Below are 24,388 nucleotides of genomic sequence, written 5' to 3'. Positions count from 1 at the left end.
AGAGTAAACCTCTCAAATGGAGTGAAATCTCTTGTGGCGGCCAGAGTGACTTTTGGAGACGTTAACCAGTGTCTTAATTGTTCATATCTATATCTGTCCGCCTCTTTCAAATTCAACAGTTCCTTACAATCCTCGAATGACTTGATTTCTTGATCTTGGAACATTTCCCCTATTTTATTGCAGTCTGCTTCCTCCCATTTACGGAATGCCCCTTTCTCCATCCAAGGTGGGAAGTCTGGGTTCCCGAACATAAGCGTAAAGGGGCTTAGTTCTTCTGATAGGATGCCTTTTCGCTAGAGCTCATCTCAGACCTACAGAGGTGCCTTTATCACTTCGCTGATCCATAGATTTGGGTGGCTGCTGGATTTCCCCTTCCACAGTATCTCCACCAGAGGGGATCTCGCTACCGGCCTATCTTGCGGTGCCCACACATCCATTCCTTAAGGACCCAAATCTGTGCCGCTTGGTAATATCTATAAAAATGTGGAAGAGACATTTCCCCCTTCCTGAGTCGGAGCCGTTAGTACCATGTTGGAAATTCTAGGGGGTTTCTTTTTCCAGATAAACTCTGAAATTACTTTATTGAGTGCTTCAAAGAAAGATTTAGGGATCTTAATCGGGATGGCCTGAAAGTAATAAATCAATTTCAGAAGAATGTTCATCTTCACTGTGGCTATGCGGCCCCACCACAAAATCGCTAAAGGATTCCATCTCTCTGTATCCCTCTTCACCTTCCCCAGGAGGTCAGGGTAGTTAGCCCCATAAAATTGATGTATTCTGTGTGTTAGGTTAATGCCTAAATATTTGATCCCTTTATCTGCTACATTTAAATTTAATGCCGCTGCTTTGCGCATTATTTTGTTCCTATCTCCTGCCAGGATAAACATTTCTGATTTGGCTATATTGATTTTCAGCACCGATATTGCCCCAAATTTGTCCAACTCTTGATTGGCTACAGATAGGGTGCGTGCCGGTTCTGTGAGGGCCACCAACATATTGTCCGCATATGCGACTACTTTATGCTGCTGGCCTGCCATTTCTATACCGATGAGAGAGGGTGACTCCCTGATCCGTATTAGGAGGGGTTCCAGAAAGATGGCATACAGAAGAGGGGACAAAGGGCAGCCTTGTTTTGTACCCCTCTCAATCTCCACTCTTCCTGTGACTTCTCCGTTAACAGCAATTCTGATGGAGGGAGTATTGTAGTTGGCCCTAATCATTTCTATGAAGTGTTCCCCAAACCCCATATGCTGAAGTATTATAAACAGCATGGACCACTCCACCCGGTCAAAAGCCTTTTCGGCGTCTAAAGATAACAAAACAGCTGGGGTATTTGTGATGCCTATCTTTTCAATTAGGTGAAACAGTCTCCTCAAGTTATCATGGGTCTGCCGGTCAGGAACGAAACCGGATTGGTCCATCGCTATCAGCTGGGGGAGCAGCGGGGAGAGTCTTGCTGCCAAGACCTTGGCATAGAGTTTTGCGTCAAGGTTTATTAGGGCTATCAGGCGGTAGGACCCTGGGTTTCAATGGATCTTTCCCAGCCTTGTGAAAAACCAGCACCTTGGTTTCATTCATTAACGGTGTAACATTACCCATCTCCCTAAATGAGTTGAATCGTCTTGTTAAGAATGCGGCAAGGATATCTGCATATTTCTTATAGAATGGGGCCATCAACCCATCGGGCCCAGGTGCTTTGCCCGGCGGGAGCTCTTTTATTGCTGCCCTCACTTCTTTTTCCTCTATGTCCCGATCTAGAGCTAATCTCTCCTCCTCTGTGACTTGTGGTAAGGTGATGGACCGCAGGTAAGTGTCTTGGTCTGCGGTAACAGACTTGTCGGATGTGTAGAGTGATTGGTAATAGCCTCTAAAGACTTCTCCTATCTCACAGGATCTTGTTTGTGTCTCCCCCTTCGCATTCCGCATGCTCTTTATCGTGTGTGCATGTTGCTTGGCCCTTAACTGTATGGCCAAAAGTTTATCCGCCCTGTTTGTCTTAATGTAGTATCATTGTCTGAGATGGAGGAGACTCCTCTCTGCTTGCTTCGTCTGATTGACCTGTAGATATCTGAGCCCTCTTCAAACCCAAAGTGGGGTTCTTCGTGAGCTCCTTTTGTGTCTCTGTTATCTTCTTTTCTAGTTCCTGCACCCAATGATGTCTCTGCTTATCTTAATACGCCTTTAATGCGAACATGTGGCCTCGCAGGACCGCCTTGAATGCCTCCCAGGTTGTTCCTACCGAAGTGTCGCCTATGTCGTTGTCGGCGAAGTACTCTACTATTTTGTCCCGAACAAAATCTCCCTGAACTGGGTCTAAGAGAACATCCTGGGGGAGCTTCCACCTCCACAAGGAGGTTCCCTTTCCTGGCGTAGCAAATACACACCATAAGGGGGCGTGATCCGAGATAGTAATTGGGCCAACCTCCATCCCCTGAACTTCCCCCAGTATCCCTGCGGCCACCCAGATATAACCAATCCTGGACATGGTATTGTAGACGTGCGAGAAATGAGTGTAACCTCTTTGAGACCCTTTAAGTTCCCGCCAAACATCGCACAGAGCCATGTCCACCATTTTCTGTCTGAGATTTTTTGACGGAGCCCGCTGGCCCTGGGAATTCCCTGAGCTCCTATCTAATGAAGGAAGCCAGGTGAGATTCAGGTCTCCCCCCAATATTACTTTCTCCATGGCAAAATCCTCCAGGTTCTTTAGTACCTCCTTCATGAATCCCTCCTGCCCCATGTTAGGTGCATAAACAGACGCCAGGGTATACCCCGTCCCATCAATTAAGGCATTTGCAAATACAAAGCGTCCCTGTCTGTCGGCCCGTGTACTCTGGACTTGAATGCCCCTGGAATCTCTAAGGGCGATAAGGACCCCCGCTTTTTTATCTGGCGCATTAGATTGTATTATCCGAGTGTACCCTCGTAATCTTAACTTGGAGTTGTCTTTAGCTCTAATGTGGGTCTCTTATAAAAGTAGCACTTCCTCCCTTTCCCTGCTTAGAAGGTGTTCTATTTTTTTCCTCTTTACCGGGACGTTGAGACCCCTTACATTGAACGTGAGGACTTTCAGTTTACCCATGGACTTTTTTCCCTTCTGCGACTCCCTTGATCCCTGAAGGCTCGCTCCATTCCTTCTCCCAGAGGGTCCCCCCATCCCAATCCCCCTTCTTTCCCCCAACCAAATAACAAACCCAACATGTCAACAACTGTCCCGAGGAGGACCAGGTATCTAAACCAGCTAGGGCGCTAAACCCATCGCTCCTGGCTCTCAAGAGACTCGGGAATAACTGTGCAGGGAGTCCTAAACTCTGCATTTACCTCTTGACTCATGGATTCTGGTGGTCAGGCCCACACCAGGCTGCGTGCTTTACTGATCTTTGGTAGCTATTGTCTCTTTTGTTCCTCCCCCCCCCCGGTAGCATTCCAAGCCACTCCATCTTATCCCGACCTCAGCAGGATTGATGCGATCACCGTTTACCTCCCCCTGCTTGTTTCTTCCTGTGTTGCACTGTTTCCCACTCCCATGGCTTCTTGCGCAGAATCTCCCTTGACCGTCGACTCCCCTCGTCACCCCATCCTCCAGGATGCCCATCACCTGCATACCTTCTTCGCATGAAGCCCCCCCTCCGTTGTCTACCTTCCCAGGTGAAGAGAAGGCCAAACGGGAAGGTCCATTTGTCCCTAATGTTCTTCTTCCCCAGCTCTTTCAGCAGCGGGTCATCGCTCTCCTTTTCTGCAGAGTCACCACTGCAAGATCCTGGTAGAGTTCAATCTCCACCCCGTTCATCCTGATATGGTCCATAGATCTTGCCTTCCTTAGGATCTGTTCTTTTTGCGAATATGATGCCATGGCCACCAGAACATCCCTGGGGCGCTCCCCCGGTTCTCCAGATCTCCTTGGCCCCACCCTATGGACCCTGTCGATTTTAACCTCTTCTGTATCTTCTGCTGCCAAAATGTCTCGGAAGACTTCCTGAACTGCTGACTTGAGGTCCTTATCTACCACCGACTCCACCATATTTTTGATGCGTATATTGGACTTGCGCGAGCGATTCTCTAGGTCCTCGCATTGAAGTTCTAGGTTGTGCGTTAACCTCACCAGGTGCTCTTGTGTTTCACTGATTTGCTGTGCTTCCTCTTCTGCATTTTGGACAATTCTTTCCAGAGTGTCCGTGCGTTCTTCCAGCTTGGTTATGTCCATTCTGAGCTCCTATACCGATTGTTTCATGTCTTCTTTCAAGGAAGCAAATTGTTCTTTAACTATGGTCATAAATTTATCCTGCAGCTCCTTGAACCATGTACGCATATCCTCCTTCGAGGCCTGCTGAGGCTGCATGGGAGCCTGGTTCCCTTCTCCCGGTGTCTCCTCCTGGGACTTCCCTCGTGAGCTGTTTGGTGCATCTGATGACCAAAGTTGTACCAGGTTTGCCTCCTGCCTGGCGGAATGCGACTGTACTTGTGGCAGCCCTCCTTTCCCTTTGGTCTTCGACATTATGTTCTCGTGCGGGATCTCCCCGCACGGTACAGGACTTACTTCCCTCTCTGTGTTGGCGCCGGGCCTAGAGCGCCAATTTTCCGCTCACCTCCCCTCCTTGCTCTTCTGCTTGAACCGACCCTTGCCCCTACTTCTGCCTGGGTCCTCTCTCAGTCCTCTCTCGTGAACCTTCTTTCTGCTTCCGGGTCAGTGCTCTATGTGGGCACGACCCCCCCTCTGGGTGGAGCCCGGAATGGTCCTGTTTCTGTCTCTTAGCGATAACCCCTTGCTTCAGTGGGAGGGAAACGCCATCCAGCTGCCTGCACCCTGCGTGAGGGTATTCTCCACTTCCCAGGACCCCCGTGGATAGCACCCCACTCCAGGATGCCCCCCCCTTCTGCTTGTAGCCCAGCTCTCCAGAGGGCACCACCTACCTGGCCACCCAATCTTCTCTGACTGTATCTTGAATCTGCCGGGTGGCCGCCCGCGATGACTGTCCACGTTGCCCACCTGATGTGCACCACCTCCGTATTCTTCCTGCCCTTGGCTGGCTATGGGAGTGCTGGAGGGAGCTGACGTCCGCTCTCCTGCCACGTGCAAAAGGGGGACGTTCCGCTTGTCCTTCTCCTCCCCCCTCACCGTACCTCCTGCTGGCACGCACCCCCGGGAAGCTCCACTGTGAGGGGCGTCATGCTCCTCCTCGTCCAGGCGGGGGGAATCCCGCCGTGCCCTGGCCCCCGTCTACTTGCTGATTGAGGCGAGATAAGGTTGCCGCACCGCGGTGATTCTGGAGCCGAGGGGGTCCACGTCCTATATTGCCCACCAGGCCGGGGGTTGACAGGGGTCCCTCACTCTCTTCACGGGTTGCTCCGCACTTTGGGGTGTACTCCTTCACCCGGTGTCACCGGGACTTCCCGGCCACTCCCCCCACTGGCGGAGGGGTTGGGGGGAGGCAGGGTGCCGCAGCCACCTACCCCCTCTTCTCACGCACTCTCGGCTGTCTCAGCCACACCGTTGGCTCAGCTCCAGAGCGCGCACCAGCTTCCTCTCTCAGTCTCCGCCGCTCGACCCGTGCGTCTGCCTGGCGGCCCGAATCTCGTTCGGCGAGGCTCACTACACTGAATCCCAGGTCCGCTCCCGTTCCGCATGGTGGGGAGGAGAGTTCAGTCCCCCAGATCACCAAAAAGCCTATTGTTGTGCTTTGTTGTACCGCGGCCCGGCGGGAGAGACACCCAAGTACGTCTCCTCGTCGCGGCCGCCATCTTGGAATCCAAGGATTATGATTATTTGAACAGGAAGGTTTTTAAGGTCTTCCGAAACTGGGTAAGTGTCTCACACTCCCTGATCTTTTGCGGTATACTGTTCCAGAGTCTATGACCGAAGACTGCAAATCTTCTGTCACATCTGGTACCAAATACTGACCGGGGGCTGCTTAACAACAGTTGGTCCCTTGACACAAGTGTCCTCAAAGGGTTGTAGGGGCAGATTTTATTGCTTAAATATTCCGGGCCTAATCCCTTTAGACACTTAAAGATCATGCAAGCTACCATGAATTAAATACGGTCCTCAGCAGCCAGCCAGTGTAGTGTCCTACGGTGGGGGCAGACATTATATGCTCTCCCTAGACTGCTAATCAGTCTGACTGCTGCATTTTGGGCCTTCTGGAGCCTGTGTAATTGTTTGGCTGGGATGCCCCTCAAGAGACTATTACACTAGTCTAGATGGGTGTTTGTCATAGCCCCACCACTAGTGCATGGCCTTCTATGGGACTACATGGTATGACTCATCAGAGCATCCGCAGAGGGTAATGTACAGACTGAACCTTGGCCCCGACCTGTGCTTCACTGCCCAAGTTCTCCTGCCACATGCATCCTAGGTTCTTAACCTTAGCAGAAAATTGAAGTTTCTCCCCAAGAATACATGGGGCAAAATATTCCCTTGCGGCCAAAACCTGCTTCCCAGGTCCAAACAGATTGAGCTCTGTTTTTGCTGCATTCAACTGAAGTTGATTTCTAGACATCCATCAGTTTATGTCTTCCAGACAGTGATTCATTCTCAAGAAAGCCTCCTCAATGTTGTCAATGTTAATGCATATTTGTGTATCATCGGCATATCAGTGGTAACTTGGGCCATGACTTTTCACAATGTTCAACACGGGTTGCATATATAAATTAAACGGGGGAGAAAGTGACGATTGCTGTGGAACTCCACAGCTCATCACAATAGGGTCTGAAGTGTAGCCCCTGGATTATACCTGCTGATGTCTGTTATCTAGGAATGATCCAAACCATTTCTAAGTCTGTTTTCAGAGATGTTACCAAGCATTGTTAGATGATCAAGTATGAGGCTGTGATTGATTGTGTCCATTGCTGCGGGCAAATCCAACATCACGAAAAGGGTGAGTCCCCCTTTGTCCACCAATTCTAGCAACTCAATATACACTGCTAACAAGGACGTTTTCGTCCCATGCTTGGGCCGAAATCCTGACTGGAACCCATCAAGCAGTGCCTCATTCTCAACAAACGTTTGTAATTGTGAGGCAACCACTTTCTCTAATATTTGTCCAGGCCATGATAGTCCTGCAACAGGCCGGTAGTTCTTTAAACAGGCTGGAACAGATTCGGTTTCTTTAGCAATGGTGTATTGGACTTATTTGAATTCCCTACGTACCATACACTAGGCAAGTGATTTATTACCAAATGTGGTCACGAAGGGAGTAATATTTTGTGCTAATCTTCTAGCCGAGCGGGCAGGTAATGTAAACAAGGAATCGTTACAAGGAAGCACATATTCAACTCAAATACAAATTGACACATTTTGGTGACAAGAAAAGAAGACAGACTTTTCAAGCCTGAGAAATCAATGGAGTTGCAATTCCATATTTTAAATAAAATGTGAAAAACACAGCATGTTTTTCTTGATTTCGAATATCAGTGTCAAGTATATGTTGAATTCATAGAGATCTTGTTTTATACTTTTAAATGGTAACAATGTTCAAACTATCCATGAAAGACTGCATGCTTGCCTTAAGCGATGAGACATTTAATATTTACTTGCATAGAGGAAGAGCCAGCCTTGTTAAAAACGTACCTAGGTTTCTCTAGATTTTAGGATAATGCAAAAATATTGTTGCGGATACACCTTTCATACAAGGTACTAGGTGAGACGTTCTAGGTAGTTAGAACAAATTCTACTCTTCCTTAATTAGATAACTTGATGAGGTCAGGGTCTCACCATCTGTCCCTCAATGGCCTGGGCTTTCCTGTTTTGCCCAGGGGAGGAGCTCTGGTGTGGGCACTGCCAGGTAATCCCCAACTGCCCCTGGTTTGGCTCCCTGGAGTTAGAACTCCCTCTCTACACTGCAGCCTTCCCTATACTCACAGGCCAGGCAGTTAGGCAGTCTTTCTTCTTCCATGCCTTCCAGGGTCTTCCCAACTCGAATTCTCTCCTCTCAGCCTCTGTGCACCATCCAGCATCCCCAGCTCACTCAAAGTGTGTCTTTGTGTTCGGCCTTTTATACTTCCTGGGAGAGTTAACAGGTTTCAGGTGGGAATGATTGTAAAGGGAGGCCTGACCTTGCCTGGCCTCATCACTGGGACAAAATGGCGACTGCCCATATGAATCACTAGTGCATTGGTTTATATGGGTAATCTTCATAGCTCCCTCTTGCCTCTTCTTCGTCCATGGTTTGGTAAATGGGATTTCTAGAGTGGAGCTAGGAATTGTGGGAGTTGTAGTTTTTTTTCGAGAGGGGTTTAAAAGATAGTCAGAAGAAGGGGAATTACCTTGTTGTGTTTGTTCTCCTACACCTCCCTTTGATGTGGGTACCTGTTGGAATTGGGGAGTGGTAACGGGACAAGACTTTCAACAACCTATAAAGGTGGAGAAAGTGTTGGGTACGTTGTGTTTTGAAGAGGGGGATACCGCGTCTTGCCATCGGATGTCTCAACCCCACTCCCAGGGGACCACTCACCCAGGTGATCCTCCCGCACTTGTCCACCCCCAGGGTCCGGATCCCAAAGCAATGGCCGTGCACTGGCCACCTGAGCAAGAGATGCCCGGAGTGTAGATAGTGAAACACCATTTGATTTCTCACAGGGCACAAAACCACACCCTCCTGATTTACAGGCAATTCCGTTCCAGGGTGCAAACTGCAAGGGCATGGTGTGCATCCACAACACTTCACCTACACGGCATACACAAAACTTCACCTCACCATTATAATGTCCACAAGACGCCACCTGAGGTTACAACACCCCACCCTAATGACGCACACAGGACGCTGTCTGGGGGTACAAAAGCCCACCCTCTTAGTACTAACCCAAGCACTACAAAATATCCAGAATAACACCCTGAACATTTTACCTATGACAAACTACGGCAATTACCACTTTTACTTTTGTTTTATACCCTTTCCTAGTGAACAGCACCACGTAAGGACTAAGCGGTCATATAAAAACAAGAAATTGTTAGATTCCTAAAGCATTTTACAAACAAGTAGACAACATGTGAAGCAAATAGTCACTGGGCCATCACTCTGGTTAAAGGCTAGGTGTACGCTCCTTTCATGGGATATTATAAGATTTCAATCTGAAATGCAATTCTAGGCCATCTTTTACTGTCCCTCCCCACCATCTTCCTATACTTTTAACATCAAGCAGACATTCTTGCACCAAAATAACCCATGAAACTATTTTAGGGTACCTGCAGATCAGATGAAGGCAATAGTTCAGCTGCATGATGCATAAGGATAAGGGTGGCTCCAGGTAGACTTGCCAGGCCTTCTGGAGCAGTGTTGAGATCTACAATACTAGAGGTTCCCCACCCAAAGGAATTGACCATGTTTCCATTTATGTCATCAGTTAAGAGAGCAGGGCATTGGATGCTGGAGCCTTCTCAAAACCAGAATAGTATCACGCGATAAGAGATGCCAGCGTAGTCTATATAGAGACGTACAAGAACACTGACAACAACAAAAAAGGGGGACGCAACCTTGCAGTGCAGGGTCAGGTTCTCTGGAATACCCCAACGGAGCCCTTGGCTGTAGAGGACGACCCCTTCAGATTTCACAGGAAATTTAAAAAAGTATCCAAGTGTTGAACCCGTGAAAGTTCTATTTTTATGCCCCTTGAAGTCGATTGCATTACTAGATCACGCCTTCTGCCTTATTGGAAGTGATCTTTGGGATAGATTCTGTAGTGTCTAACAAATCACTAAACTACATATGCCAGCACAGACACCTACATGCTTTCCCTTCTGATCCCACCCCAGTGCGTACATTTTGAATATGGCCGAGCGCTTGCCCAGCATCATGCGGACGAAATCCTGGTAGGGTATGGTTTCGCTGACTCCGCCCGTCACTTCTCGGATCATCTTCTTCAGCTCCAGGTGTGTCTTGGGGGCACCCAGTTTCTCTAGCATCCTTTTCAGGCTCATCAGATCTAGGGAAAGAAAAGGAATCGCAGAACGATCAGGAGAGGCCCCAACAGCCAATAAAGGAAGAGTGGTTACTCGTGATTAGAATACGCTAGGCTGAGCCTTGAAATTAAGGCTATGGAATGGAACGGCTACTTAAATAGCAGATCACTAGAAGGTGTACTGACACTAGGCCCCTCTGTGACTGGGTCACAGCCCTGCAGACTCCCCTTTTAAGGTGAGTACTCATGTATGTAGCACATTCTAGAGGTTTTGAGTATGGCAGCTGAAGCAGTGATGCTTGAACCTTGTTTAACTAGACATTGGGCCTCATTACAAGTTTGCCAGTATTTCGACGGTAAATCTGTTACCGCCACTTGATCCGGCTGATTTACTGCAGGATTGTAAGTGGAGGTAGTGCAGTGCAAATCCCCATTTATGGAGTCCATAGACCTCTGTGGGGATTTCTGTGGATTTACCACCGGCGACACAGCTATTTTTTGGCAACACAATGGCGGAATTACCACCAGCATTTTGCTGGAGGTTTTTCCTCCACCCCCCACCAAAAATATAGTTGAGAGGTGCGGTAATGAGGCAGTAACTCTGTTACCACAGCATTAATGCAGCAGTAACTCTGTTACCACAGCATTACTGATGATTGTATCTGCACTGCCTAACTTGTAATGAGGCCCAGTGGCTGCCACAGAGATGTGTGTTTGTGTGTAACCTGCCAGCCAGATGATCATGTCCCAGAAAGCCAACTCAGCCTTCCGCCCTTCCGATGTCAATAAAAGGAGTAATAGATGTATAAGGAAAGGCCCGGAGAAAGTATAGTTTGTGGTACAGCTCAGATGCCTGGCCAGGCACAGCGAAACTTGAATTTGTGTTCAATACCCCAGTGAAGTATACCATGAATCCCGTCTGTCCTGTTTCCTTGCTGCAGATGAAACCACTGTTTTTTTTTACGCTTGGACTGGTGTGGATGGGAGTCACGTGATTGAGATTGTGAAAAAGCAGTATGGCGAGAAAAGGGGAGGACCCACAAACACTCTGTTTTGACTCGCTGAAGGGCGGCCAATAGGGGCCATTCATGGACAACTTTTGGGCAGTCACTGAGACCGACACTTGGTTCTGGAAAAGTGCTGCACCCTTCCCCGCCCTTCTTCTGATGGCTGCTCCAATCTTAATACCATCAGCATCCCTCCGACCCAGCCTCCCGGCTCTCCAGTGACTCACATAGGACAAGAAGACTAGATACCACTCAGCAGCAACAGACCATCTACTTTGTGGCCTGGTCTCTATACATTGTAATTTCTAATATTACCATTATTAAAAAGGCATCAACGAGTGGCCTTACTCTTAATATGAACGGCACAGATCACAGCAGCCATTAATATACTAAAAATCTCAAAATTAAATGTTGCGGGTGTTGGTGCTTAAAGATAGTTAGCAAGCAATGGAGCATTGCTCAAGGGCAAAGATAGATGCAGCCAAAAGGTAATGCTGGCCAAGGGGGAGGGGAGTGAAACTAAGAACAGGGCTCTGCAACCTTTGGCTTTCCAGATTTTTCAAACTACAATTACCATTATATTTGGCTTTTGGCTATGCTGTTTGGGATGATGAGAGTTGTAGCTCAAAACATTTGAAGATCCAAAGGTTGCCGACCCCTGTCTTAGAAGGACAGATAGTATTGCTAGCCTTGCTGTGTATGTGCACCCATGCTGCAAACATCTCTCTGCTTTGTGCGCTTAATGAGCTATCTAACCAATCCTTTGTTGAGATGGCCTTCTAGCTTCGTGGTACATGACGTGGACTATGTGTCTGGAAGACCGGGCTGAGTTATGTACAGGAGTAGAATCCATGCAGAATGCTCAGCTGCATTTTCTGTGTATACTTCAACTCTCTGTCAGGGGCTGGAAACCTCCCAAGTATAGGAAGTCAGAGTAACTATAGTCTCTATTAGTGTGTTCATTTACTCAACCATCTTATCCAGGTGTTAAGATAGATTTCCAGAATCTGGCCTGTTGGACAGATTTTAGGAGGTCACCCTAGTTATAGTGAACAGGGGAACTGTGAGAGGTTAGCTAAAATCCAATCAAGGTAGCAAGGAGAGTAGTCAAGGCTATTCTCAGGAGAGAATGAGCGGGGCCAGGGGTCCACAACGTGTCCACAGTGAAGCACACAATTAAATTAAATATAAAAATACAGTATTTATTCTAGGCCTTAAACCACACTAAAAATGAAACAAGCAGGTGATAACATCGCACAACACTCAATAATAAACATATATACAGTCACCATAGGTTCTTAAAATGAATTCAATGACTTCAAATCGACAAGAGAGGTAAGTAAAGTGATGCAGTAAAGATGGAAACAAGTCACAAGTGATATTCCCTAACTTCAACAGTCTGATCCCTAAGAGTAGGACCTTGTGCCCAAAACTCACAATGCTTCTCCCCAGAATATATCTGTAGCAGGTAAATTACTGGTGTTGGTGATTGTTCAAAGGAAAAGGTGCATCAAAGTTACTAGGTAAGTAAAATGTGTTCTGATCTTTCAGCAGATGGTACTACCCAGGTTTGACGACCAAAATACAGTGGAATGGAAAGATACAAAGAGGCTTTTTCTCAATGTTATCCTACAGAGGACAGGGAGAGGCCAATGCTTTGCGTTTACTTAACCCGCTGACTCCTGATTTAGCCAGGTGGATTTCTGAGTCGGCGGAGGGGTTGTGGGAGCGGGGCGGGGGGGGGGGGTCCAGTGAGGTTGGATTTCCCACTGTTGGTTCCGGTGAGAAGTGCCCAGGAGCTGCAGGTGCAAGGATTCTTCCAGACAGGTCCAGGAGCTGAGTGCAACCCTTCGCGATGGAAAAATGCAGACAGCACTGATGCAGCCCTCTTCAGGGCACTTCACAGGATGGGGCAAGGCAAGTTCCAGTGACGGCCAATGCACACAGATGGTGGCAGGAAGCCTTGCAATTGTGGTTATAGAAGTCCTTCCAGAGCAGGATCCCTTGAAGCTGGGAGGCTGAAATGCACCAGGAAGGCGACTTATACCACAAGCTGTGACCACCAAATTTCCACCTGCAAACACGGAACGATGAGTTCTCTAGTGAGGTAGCCCACTGGACAGTTGGTTAGTCCACCGGGTGGTCCAGGGACAATTCCGAAGGCTGGATCCAGAAGAACACGTTGAGACTGGTTGGTCCCACCAGTCAGGGGTTGAAGCATGAAGCACCACACACAGCCTTTGCAGATCAGGGAGTGTTACAGGGCTTCACCGGCCCAAAGGATTCATGATTGCATTTATTTGACACCCTGCAGATCCAGTTCCGTTTTCAATTTGGAACAGGACTGGTCACAGATTTAAGGCCTGGTAGGGGACCCCATTTCTGTTCTCACTAATGCTTTGGATTGCAATAGAAAACCACATCATCCGTGTGTATGGGATTTAATAAAATGTGCTGCTTTTTTTTGATGAGCGATGTCATTTAAAAACACCCTTTGTTCACCACCATATCAAAGTAGCATTATGTAAATTCAATGAATTTCTGCCAGAGTCACTGGTATTCTTGTATGAATGAATTGTCAACACATTTTTCTGAATAGTATATTGCTTCATGCTTATCAAAGTGTTATGGTGACTTTCCTTTTTTCTTGTTTTTCAAAGTGTAAATTGCTTTTGAAGAAGGAGTGTTTTCCCCGAAATGCATCAAGCTCAAATTTTACTGACTGGCCTCCTCGTTGTATTTCAACTGAATAAAATATCCTTTTATGAACTCCGCATCTGAAATGCAGATTTAGTGGATTATTACTCTATATGAATTTAAATTGTTGACTGTTTACAGTACCACAGTGTGCAGGGGACGGAGGGTCCATAGATTGGACTCTTGTTTCTCTTGCTTCACTGGCCTAAACACAGGAAGGGATGCTGCGCCTCTTCAGGAGTCTTCTTCGGATCTTCAGTCAGCTGTTCTTCTATGAAGGATTCTTGGCTCCAACGCTGATCTGAGCAAATGGTTGCAGAAGTCCTCTTATCCAAAATCCTTGCTGGATGCAAGTCCAATCCCACCAATGGTAAGGGTCTGCATCATTCAAACAGCCAGCAGTGGTCCAATCAGGGAGAACTATTGGTTTCACTCATACCCCACACCAAGACTCTCTGGCTGCAGGAATGTGATCAGACAGTCCCACCCTCTTCCTGAGACAGACAGAGACACACACACACATGCACGCACGCACGCACGCACACACACACACACACACACTGACAGGGACCACTCTAGGAGCTGTAGCCAAACCAGTCTAAGGTAGGAAGGCAAGTGGTCTAGACTAGGTCTCAAGAGGTGGTGAGTTTGGGGCCCACAATGAGCACACACAGTGAAATTGTCAAGGAACACACTTAGAGAAAACAGGCATAAAAATACTTACTTAGGACCAAAATATCACAGGGAAAAGGGCTACTAAGAGGTAATATCACACAACTCTACAATTCGATGCATATATACAATTACTGGTGTAGGGCAAAATACATATCAAACCCATGAAAAGAAAGGTACAGATTAGCATTCGCACTACAAGCCCACAGAGAATCCACCCTAAATTCAGAAGTCCATCCCTAAGTTGTATGGGGCCTTGTGCCCAAAAGTTCAGCAAAGTTCCACTCAGTTTGTGGTGCTGGAAAAAATGAAGGTAGGGTCTCTGAGGTCCATTGAACAGTTCCACGTGTCTGGGGACGAGTTAAACTAGCTAACACGAGTGTTCCCAACTTTCAGAGTGCTTAAGTGTTAGAAATGTTTCATAAAAGTTATCAAACCTTTAAAGGGGAGTTAGGTCTACAGGTAAGTACTGCTATAACTCCAATTCTTCACAGGACTTGGCAGCTGATTGAAGAAGGTTGAAGGGCGCTTTTCCCACTGTCAGCCTCAGCCCTTGATTCCCAGGGGTTGTAAGTTCAAGCAGCTCTTTTGTCGGTGTCTAATGCTGGTGAAAGGTATGCCAGTTGAAGGAGGCACTGGAAATAGATGCAGGACCCCTCTCTGGACAGGAATGGGTGCAGGAAAGAAGTTTCGGATGACGGCCACCAATGCACGACAACTCAAAGGAATTCACATGTCGCAGTCAGACTTTCCTTCTTATCTCGGGTCCACTTGACGCTAGGTCCACGAAATTCTGCAGAGGTAAGGTGTGTTGCACAAGATGAGGATCCCCTAGGTTCCAGGCCTCAACTCGGAACGGCGGCGTCTGCAGCACGGTAGCCCAAACTCAGAGCTGGTGAGCCACAGGGTGGTCCTGGGGCACTTCTGAAGGCTCTTCTTCGTAGGACTTCGAGCTGACGTCGAGAATGGATGCTCCCTACACTCCAAGGGTCGCAGCTCTTTCGCAGGACTGCTGGAGATCTTCCACAGGATAGGGCTCTACCAGGGCAGCAGCAGAAGTTGGTCGCCAAGCCTTCTTCCGACAGGCCCACAGTCTCCTCACAAGTCTTGTAGCTGGACAGGAGTCTTGGCTTCTTCCGTTTCTTCCAGGATATCTCCAAAGAGGGTGCAGGGGTCCTCTTCTTATCCTAAAATCCAGGTAAGAGCAGCAGCCCCCACTAGTCAATGACAGGTCTTGCCCACAGACACATACCCCAGCAGTAGTCCAATCAGAACCACTGGCGGCAAAACTCATGCATACCACTCAGACACAGTGCCAGTTTGTGGATTGGGACCACACAGCCCCAGCCCTCGTCCTGGCAGCAAATACACATAGCCCGCCAGTAGCACGCCAAAAGCCCCTGATTTCCTGTGCACTGGAATTCCACATTATTTTCCTGGCCTCACATGGTAGGAAGAAGGCTAAAAGACAAGATGGCCTAAGGAGAAACAAAGAATCTCGTGGCATGGCCATGTTTGACCACTACCCACAGTTAATAGCCAAAAGCGATAAACGCAGTAAGGCTAAAAAAAAGGAAATGCACCAATAAATGGTAAAAAGTCACTGCTGCCACCAGCTTGTCCATTTAGCACACTTAGAGTAACCAGAAATCCTCTGAGTGTTGGCCTAGGGCAAAACAAAAAGTGTACCCCATTGTTCTGCATTGCAAGATGCATTGTACAATGATAAAAAAAAGTTATCACAAGTGATAACACGTTGTTAAAACTAGCAACAAAGTAACTGGACTAAGGGAAACAATGTTTCCCAGTACGAACTGTCTGAAGGACATGTCAGTTTCCCCATAACATATTAGCAAAAGCCAGTGTAGTGAAGCTTAAGGCTCACTGCACTGTAAAAAGAAGAGGTCAGATACAAATATAAAAGCAAAATGTTTTGGGGTCCATAGAAATGGAAGGAAATGTGCAGTAAAGAGACATCTTGCCTAACACTAGCCTGTGGAAGTTGCAGCTTTCCCAGGCAAGTGCATGACCTTTTGTGGTATATCCTGACCTGGAAGGTAGGAAGAAGGCCAAACATCAATATGGCCAAAGAACTAGCCAACATCTCGTGGCATGGCCATTTACGGTACTAGCCAAGTTTAGTAGCCATATGCGATAAACATGAATGTGCACACTAGAAATGACACAAACATGGAAAAAATAGAATTGCTCCCACCATCTTGACTTTAGGCACATAGTTTCCCCATAACAAATGAGCAAAAGGCAGGGCAATCAAGCTGAAGGCTTCTCTTCCCTGTAAAAAGTCAGGACAGGTTCAACAACAAAAGCAAAAAGATTGGGGGTCCATAGAAACAATGGAGCGAAACATGGCCACATTCTTTAGTATGATCCCTTTGGGCAGCTCATTTTCTTTGTGGTCCCTTTAACTCACCAGTTGGGAATAGGGAGTGCAGAGGACCACCATTTGATCAGCATGCCCCTTCACAGGGAAAGGCATTTTTGAGCTGTGGCCTCTTCCCAAATCGGCAGAGCAAAGAAGTTCTGGTTCTTCGTCAATCCAATGGCTAACTGGGCATAGGCTGAGCAAGCCTTTCCCATTGGTCAACTGTGGAAAAGAAGGTTACACTGTTATGTCTCTCCAGTTGTCCAGGATAAGGATTTTCACTTGAGTTAACCATCCACTGTGTAGCACCTTTGTCAAGCTGCAAAGCTACAAGCTCGAAGGGGAATGATCTTTGAACCTATGGCTGGATTTCCTACTGGCCTCAAAGGCCTGTTGCATATCAGACGCAACACGCTGGAAATTACATCCAATGAAGGATCATGACATGGAAGATTGTGGGGGGAGGGGGGAGTGGAGCCTTGAATAGTATCTTTTGGCAGTACAGCACCTCTGACCAATGATCTCGCCCAACAACCGGCACAAGCAGAAGCCTTCAGAGGATGGAATCGTTAAGGTCCATCCCTTCGAAGATATTAGTCATTTGCACAAAGAGGGGGTCCCCTAGAAGCTGAAGGGCGAATCTTAGTTTTGTGCTGCTAGGGCTGCATACAACAAACTGCTTGATATAAAAGCACAGCACAAAACCTCCACCCCACAATGACCCTGCAGCCGCTTCATCATAAGGCAAGGGAAAACTTTCCAGACTACTTGAAGTTTCAATCAAATATTGAATCTTGAAAATAGGTCTTTTGCTAGAGTGGTTCAGTTTAGGTTTCACTTTCCAGCTGTGCGAGTGCCACCGACAACACTTGACTTGAGGAGTCCTTCCCGGTCACCACCACCCAACTTGCCATGAATTCATTTGTTTAATCAGTGTGGAATGAATTCTCTAACAGAGGTCTCCTTAACCAAACTAAAACGTTTCGGCCAGCGCAATCCCCAAAGGGGATTTAGCACATTTTAAAAGTTCATGTTTTTTATACATCTATGCCTTTTTTATGGGGCTGGGGGTACCGGCCCCACCGTAGTGAGGGTGACGTGCGATGCAGGGCGGCCCGACTGGGCCATAACGCAGCCAGGCCTGCCCAGCTGCAATTAGGCACACAGCTACCAGGGATTACTGTTACGGCAACTGCCGAGCGGGAAACCGCTCGCCCCCTTTATTGACTTGGTCCCTTACACATGACCACACACACTTGACTCGGCACACCTCGTGGTGTCGTGCTGAGATCACAGCATCCCATGCCAAGGGTAAAGACAAACAAATGATTAACATTTAAGATGGGATGTGTTTTCACTACTACAGAGTTGGCTCTGACCTCGTGGGTCGTTAGGAAGCATTGTGATACACATATATGCATTGGTGGGTGGCACACCTCTGGAACATACTTCTTAAAGCTGTATTATTCTAATATCAATACAAGTCGGGATCGCCCGACTGGCCGGAAAAGCCACGCCAGGGGTACCGGGGCAACATCAGCAGATATTCACAGGGCAGTCCCTCTGTTTCTGCTCGCCCATAAAGGAAAGTGCTTCACTAGCTGGCAAAGCCATGCCTGGGGATACTGGGGGCCACATCGGCTGTCGTCTTGCCAGCAGGTCTCTTTAGGATGATCCTCCAGCGGGCCTGGGTGGTCTTTCTGCCCTTGTGGCAGACCGCAGTCTTTAGTCTCTCGGGCCCCTCTCTCCACCATGTGCATAGGGGTAAGGGGAGGACACTCTCCTGACGTCGCTCACCAGGTTTAGGAACCACTGAACGGTCGCAAGCAGGGCCATACCCAGGTTCCCCCTTTAGGCAGGCGTTCTTCCTTGCTACTGCCGTGGCGGGAATCCCTTCCTGTTGAGATTCCCCCTCGCGTACAGCGACTGAGGCTGAACGGTACTCAGCTCTTCCCTCTTCTTGTTACCTTGCACTTTTGTTGGTATGGCAGCGACAACGGGCGCGCCGTGGCCAGACTCCCCCAGTCAGGAGTTCTTCCTAGCTTGCCTTCTGCCTGGCCGCATGAGCACTCTCTTCAGGGAGAGCCACGGCTTGGCTAAGGCTGTTGTCCACATGTCATCTCCCCCTGGTGGGAGACCTTTCTGGCTCATCTCTGGTGTGGGGCCACTGCGGCGCAGAGCTTGTCGCACTGCTCTCTGGTGTTGGTGGTGGTGGGGACGTACCCTGCTTCATGACCCACTCCTGGCAAGTCGGCCGTAAGGATAGGCAGAGTCACTGTGGTGGCTTGCGTGAAGTCTTGGCAGCGTCAGTTGGTGCCGTGCCACTCTTCCCAGGCAGGGGCTGACAGAAGCCTTTTCGTCCAGGCTCTCCTTCGTGCTCACCTTTTGCCTGACCGCACGAGCACTCTCCTCGGGGAGAGCCATGGTCATGCCAGTGTTGTGGCAGGGATTCGTGGTGCTTAGGTGCCAGATGGTGTGTTGTGCCATCTGCAGGCTTGCTTCCAGGCAGGAGTGTTCACTCACTGTCATGGGTTCTGGGGTACAGTCACTGCAGCAATGGTTCTTACCGCGCCGCTCTTCTCCAGTTGAGTGTTGGGCACGTGTACGAATGCATAACTTGCTTATGGCCCATTGGCTGCAAGGATAGGCAGGATCACAGTGATGGCTTCCTGCAAAAGGCACTGTGGTGCCGGCACTTGCTGAGCCGCACCGCTTCCCCTAGGCCTCTCCCCCAGGTAGGAGCTGCTTTAGGCAACGCACCCCTCCCACTGACGGGAGTGCCTTGTTTGTGGAGGTGCCCTCTGCCTCCGACAGGAGCGCCTGCTTCGAGAGGTGGCGCACCTTTCCCCTGTACGGGAGTGCCTGCTTCGAGAGGCGGTGCACCTCTCTCCCTGACAGGAGCACCTTCTTTGAGGGTCCAGTGGGCCAGGGTGCTCCTCTGGCTTTTGTGCCTGGCATGGGCCTGTAGCGCAGCCTCTGTTTGGGCCACCAGTTCTCCCCCAGGCAGGAGTACCACCAGTCATTGTAGTGTAGCGGCATGGCCCGCTTGCCCTCCCCCAGGAAGGAGTCCAATCATCCCTGTGGCAGCATGGGCCACCGGTTCTGCCCCAGGCAGCAGTTCCAGCTTTTGTGGTGGCATGGGCCACCTCACTCGCCCCCAGGAAGGGGTACACAAGTCAGTCTCCCCCATGCAGGAGTATGTCCTTTAGGTGGATTAGCATTGGCTGCTCTTCTCCCCCCAGGGAGGAGTGTGTCCCAATGATGGAGCAGTGTGGGCTGCTATCCTCCCCAGGCAGCAGCATTAGCCACTTTAATGTACAATTTTGTTTCTCATAGAGCACGTCCTATCCAGGCTGCACTCTCTCCCCCAGGCAGGAGATGTCCTTTTCCTTGCTGGTGGTGTGCAAACCGGCCGCTCACTCCCTTCCTCCTGCAGGAGTATTGTGCTGGTTTGTTTTACTTCTTCTCGGTGTGGGAGTGGCTGCACCCTTCTCTCACTCCCCAAGGCTGGAGCTTTATATCCCTGTGGTGTCCTCGACGTTCCTCATCACCAACTCTGTTCCCTCAGGCGGGAACATTCCATCTTCTCTGCGCATGACGCACTCTCTCCCTTAGGCGGGAGAATTCGACAATTTTGTTTTTCTTTTTTCTTTCCTCGGGGCATGGTGGACTAGGCTGCGCCGCACACTCCCCGAGCCTGGAGCTCTATTTACTTCCTGCGGCTGGGCTGCATGCTGCATCTCTGTGTGTGTCGGAAATTTGCTTCTTCGCCCCGCTGGAGCTCTGCGTTTACCTTTTTCATGCCTGCAACATCAGCGGGGCCATGCCGCTTCCTTCCCTCCAGGCAGGGGCACCTTTTCCTTCCACGGGTGCAGCATGAGCCGTGCACCCAACACGCCCCACCCCTGTGGGCGTATTTGTGCTGGCCGGTATGGATGGCGCTGCCAGAGGGCCACCGAGGCAGAGCGCTGTTCCTATGCTGCGGCCTGCCGGCTGCTCTGCCCATGGCTCTGCTCCCCCCTCCAGGGTGCACCAGGGTTTTTTTTTCCCCTCGCAGGGCCGGCAACACTGCATGGGTTAGCAGACCCCTCATCGCCAGATGTTATGGGGTCTGGGGTCCTGGCCCCACGTAGTGAGGGTGCCCTGCAGGGCAGCCCGACTGGGCCATGATGCAGCCGGCCCTGCCCGGCCGCAATAAGGCACACAGACACCGGGGATTACTGTTACGGCAACTGCCGAGCGGGAAACTGCTCGCCCCCCTTTATTGACTTGGTCACTTACACGTGACCACACACACGTGACTCAGCATGCACCTTGTGGTGTTGCGGTCGTGCTAAGATCACAACAGCCTCCATGTGCCATGAAATGCAGTGCCTGTGCTTTCCCTGTGTCAAGAAAGCTCTGGGGATGTCTAGTGGGTTGTATCAAGGGGCAGGGTCACTATGAGCCAGTGGATGATGGTCTTCGGGCGATCCACCGGCTGCCTCCATTTAGTCCCACATTTCAGAGCAGACAATAAAAAACACTTTGATGGCCCTGTTCTATTAAGGAAGGAAGTTCCAACCCCAGGGGAATTTTTAACCACTACCCCTCTAATAAATCTGAACAGAAAGTGTGAAGGAATCTTTGCAGCAAAGGTAAAGTATCCCTTTGTTGCGGAAAGTAAACATACGTTCTGACATTAGGGACCCATTAGAACTTTCCCCACTGCTCACATAATAAAGCCAATTTCATGACGCCATTCCTCACTGGTATCAGAAAGACACCTCATATGACTTTGGCACTTGCTCCACCCCAATGTCAGTGACCCACTTTGCTTTTCTCCAACACTCACCCAGTGAACCCGTACCAGCCGCAGAGATGCATTTCAGCTTCACGCGGCACGCACCCTGCAAGTCTGTGGTAGAATTTGACACATTGCCCATACCTCCCTAGCACCACAAAGTTCATCTCCATCAGGGAAACGGCACCAGCCCGGGCAATACCTATAGTGAACTCACCTAAACAACAGAGCTACACAGAGAAGAAATGCATTATGTGAGGAAGGCATGGTATTGAGCAGTAGACACAGACAGAATGGATACAAGTTTCAAAAACCTTTAATAATTTTGTTGGGTTGGTAGAATTCCTAACTGGCCCTAACTCCAAAATGGGAGTAATCTCAACCATTAAACAAATAACAAATGCGCTCAAGTCAGTCTGGTCAAAATAAAAAGGCCTATAGTAAGAAAACCCAACCTTGCCCTCCTTCTCAAAATGACAAATGTGTTAAGGGAATACAAAAAGAAAATAGTGTCTCAAAAAGAAATGTCAGAATGGCTTCCCAAGGTTCAACCCCACAGGGTCTAAAGATTCTCTTAAAAAACAAAGGATATGTGGATGACATCATACCATCAGTCTTGCACACTTTGGCTTACTGGTACAATTCAACAATTCAGTCTTAGGCTTCAAACTTCTGGTAGTTCAATCTCATATTTGGCCTTTGCCTGCCTTGCCATCAATATTCAGTTCACATTCACTATCTCAATTTCTCACAGTTCTGCACAGGCTTCCGTCTGCCAGGCGCAAGCCTGTCTCTCCTTCATGAGGGTTCCCATCCCCACTTTTTATCTTAAGTATCTTTTCAGTGTCGAAGACTTGCGAAACTGGAATTCACATAGACCTCTGCATAACCGCTTTCACCTCTCTTTCAACAATCCTTCAATTCACAATCTTCTCTTGCAGCACCAATGCTTCTTGGTACTTGTAGTTCTTAATCTCTTTAGCTTGCCTTCTTGGCCTTTTCCAAATTTCTTATATTTTGGAATATTCACAGTTCACATATTTCACTTTCCTCTTATTCAACCTTCTTCATCGCAGTTACTTTCTTTCCTTTGATCGCCACCATAATATCTTTCAAAACTCATAACATTTCACAGAGACTTTCGAATGTGCAACTTCACCTCGCAGAACTACTGTTACTTTGTATCCTTTCCTTTCAACAATTGTCCTCTACACTCCCGTATTATCGGCACCCGCGCAACCTTCAAGTTTGAAATTACAGTCACTCTCCCTTTAACATCAACCAGACTTTTGATCCCTTCGATAACTCATCGGTCGTGTTAATTGGAATTCTTTAATATTTTTCCTGCAGCTCAAGGTCGTTACCAACGCCTCCTCCGCTCCTCCCCAACTCTGCCGTTCACCCAGAGGGCCGCCGGCTGCTTTCTGGCAACTTGAAGGTTTCTTTCCTCTGCTCACTCGGCTTTGCTCTTGAACGCTCACGACTTCCCAAAAGCATGGAAATATTGTCTGGCTTTCTCTTGATCGCCGCAACTGTTGATCAGCCTGATGGCCTTCCACAGCCTGATTCCCATCATCCTCTGAAGAGCTGTTCCTTCTCGTACCCAGCCTCACTCCAAGTGTGCCTGTGTGCACCACCTTTTATCTTAACAGGGAGTGTTAATAAGTGGCAGGTATACATTGTTAGATCTACGTGCCTGACTCTGCCTGGCCTCATTACAGTGACAGGGCCAATGCAAGTCAGGGGAGGTAATCTTCTGGCCTCATTCCTCATCTTCCTCGGTGCAGTACTGTTGTTAAGACAACGTGGGGAGGAATTATGGGAGTTGTAGTTTCCCATAAAATAATCAGGGATAAGGGTTATATTGGTTGTGGAAAAAGGGGGGTACCATGTCTCACCACTGGGTGCTTCTCCCTCACTCACCCGGGAACCCCTACCCATGTGATCCTCCCTCGCTTGTCCACCCCCAGGGTCGGGATCCGAAAGCAATGGCCTTTCCTTTGCCACCAGAGTACGGGATGCCCAGGGACTGGGTTGTGAAATACCCTATAGTTTGTCAAAATACTAAATGGTCAAGATGATACAGAAACACCACGAGGGGCCCAGGGCAGCACCAGAGGAGAGCCTCAATTTGAAAATGACCACAAGCTCTTTAAAGACTTAGACCAGCCCCAAACTCACGGGTGCATCACCATGTGTTAGCCAATCACAGCCCCTCACTCAGACACCAACACAGATGATCCTCACAGGGCGCCCATCCCCTGGGGAGGATACGTACGGCTCTATAAGCCCAAAACCTCAGACAATCTGTGTTGGTGTTTTGAGAAGGAGCTGGGGAGAGCCAATGGCTAGAGGTTGTTGGGAAGGCAGGAGTTTGGAGGTAGTTGGAGAACAACTGATTTGGGAGGGAGTTGGAGATGAAAGGGGGTGCTAAGTCATCACAAGGAAGTTTTTGTCAAGTCTTGGAGGAGGGGGGTGAGAATTGCCAACAGATGGTTGGGAAACATCTGGAGGAGGTCAGTGAAAATTAAAAGGTGGAAGTTGGGTGACATTTGGAAGAGGGTGCTAAGAATTTGCATCTAAACATCTTGTCCAAGCCAGGGGTTAGAGGACAGGGACCAAGCCAACGGTAGGAGGAAATATGAACACATGGCTTGGTGGTGAGGAGAATCAGGAGAAGTGAGGTGGTGGAGAATACTGGAGGTAGGACCCAGAGTGCGGGAAGTGGATGAGAGACTTGAGAGGACCATCTTATTGAAGAAGAATGTCAAACCCCTTAAACCCGGGAATCATGATCCAAGAACAAGGAGACATAGAGGGAGTTATCACAAGCAGCAAGAACCCCTCAACCCCAGGAATGGGAGATGTTAAGGTGAACACAAGGCACAGGAATGCCTTAAACCCAGGAGAGAAACTGCGCTACTTCTCACAGCTCGTGGCAGAAACCCAGGA

General features: G+C 48.8%; 1 protein-coding gene across 1 annotated transcript in view; it reads right to left on the bottom strand.

The window, feature by feature from the left end:
* AIF1 (allograft inflammatory factor 1) overlaps window positions 1–24,388 on the bottom strand; it is a 147,112-nt gene that overhangs the window by 2,889 nt on the left and 119,835 nt on the right. Inside the window, exon 5 of the mRNA XM_069635069.1 lies at window positions 9,756–9,918. Coding sequence (XP_069491170.1) covers window positions 9,756–9,918 — 163 coding nt within the window. The remainder of the gene's footprint in view (window positions 1–9,755; window positions 9,919–24,388) is intronic.

The sequence above is a fragment of the Ambystoma mexicanum genome, chromosome 13 (genome assembly GCF_040938575.1).
Source record: "Ambystoma mexicanum isolate Mex_15411 chromosome 13, UKY_AmexF1_1, whole genome shotgun sequence".
NCBI lineage: Eukaryota > Metazoa > Chordata > Amphibia > Caudata > Ambystomatidae > Ambystoma > Ambystoma mexicanum.
Note: the sequence above shows the minus strand (reverse complement) of the source record. Positions and strands in the feature narration are given on the sequence as shown.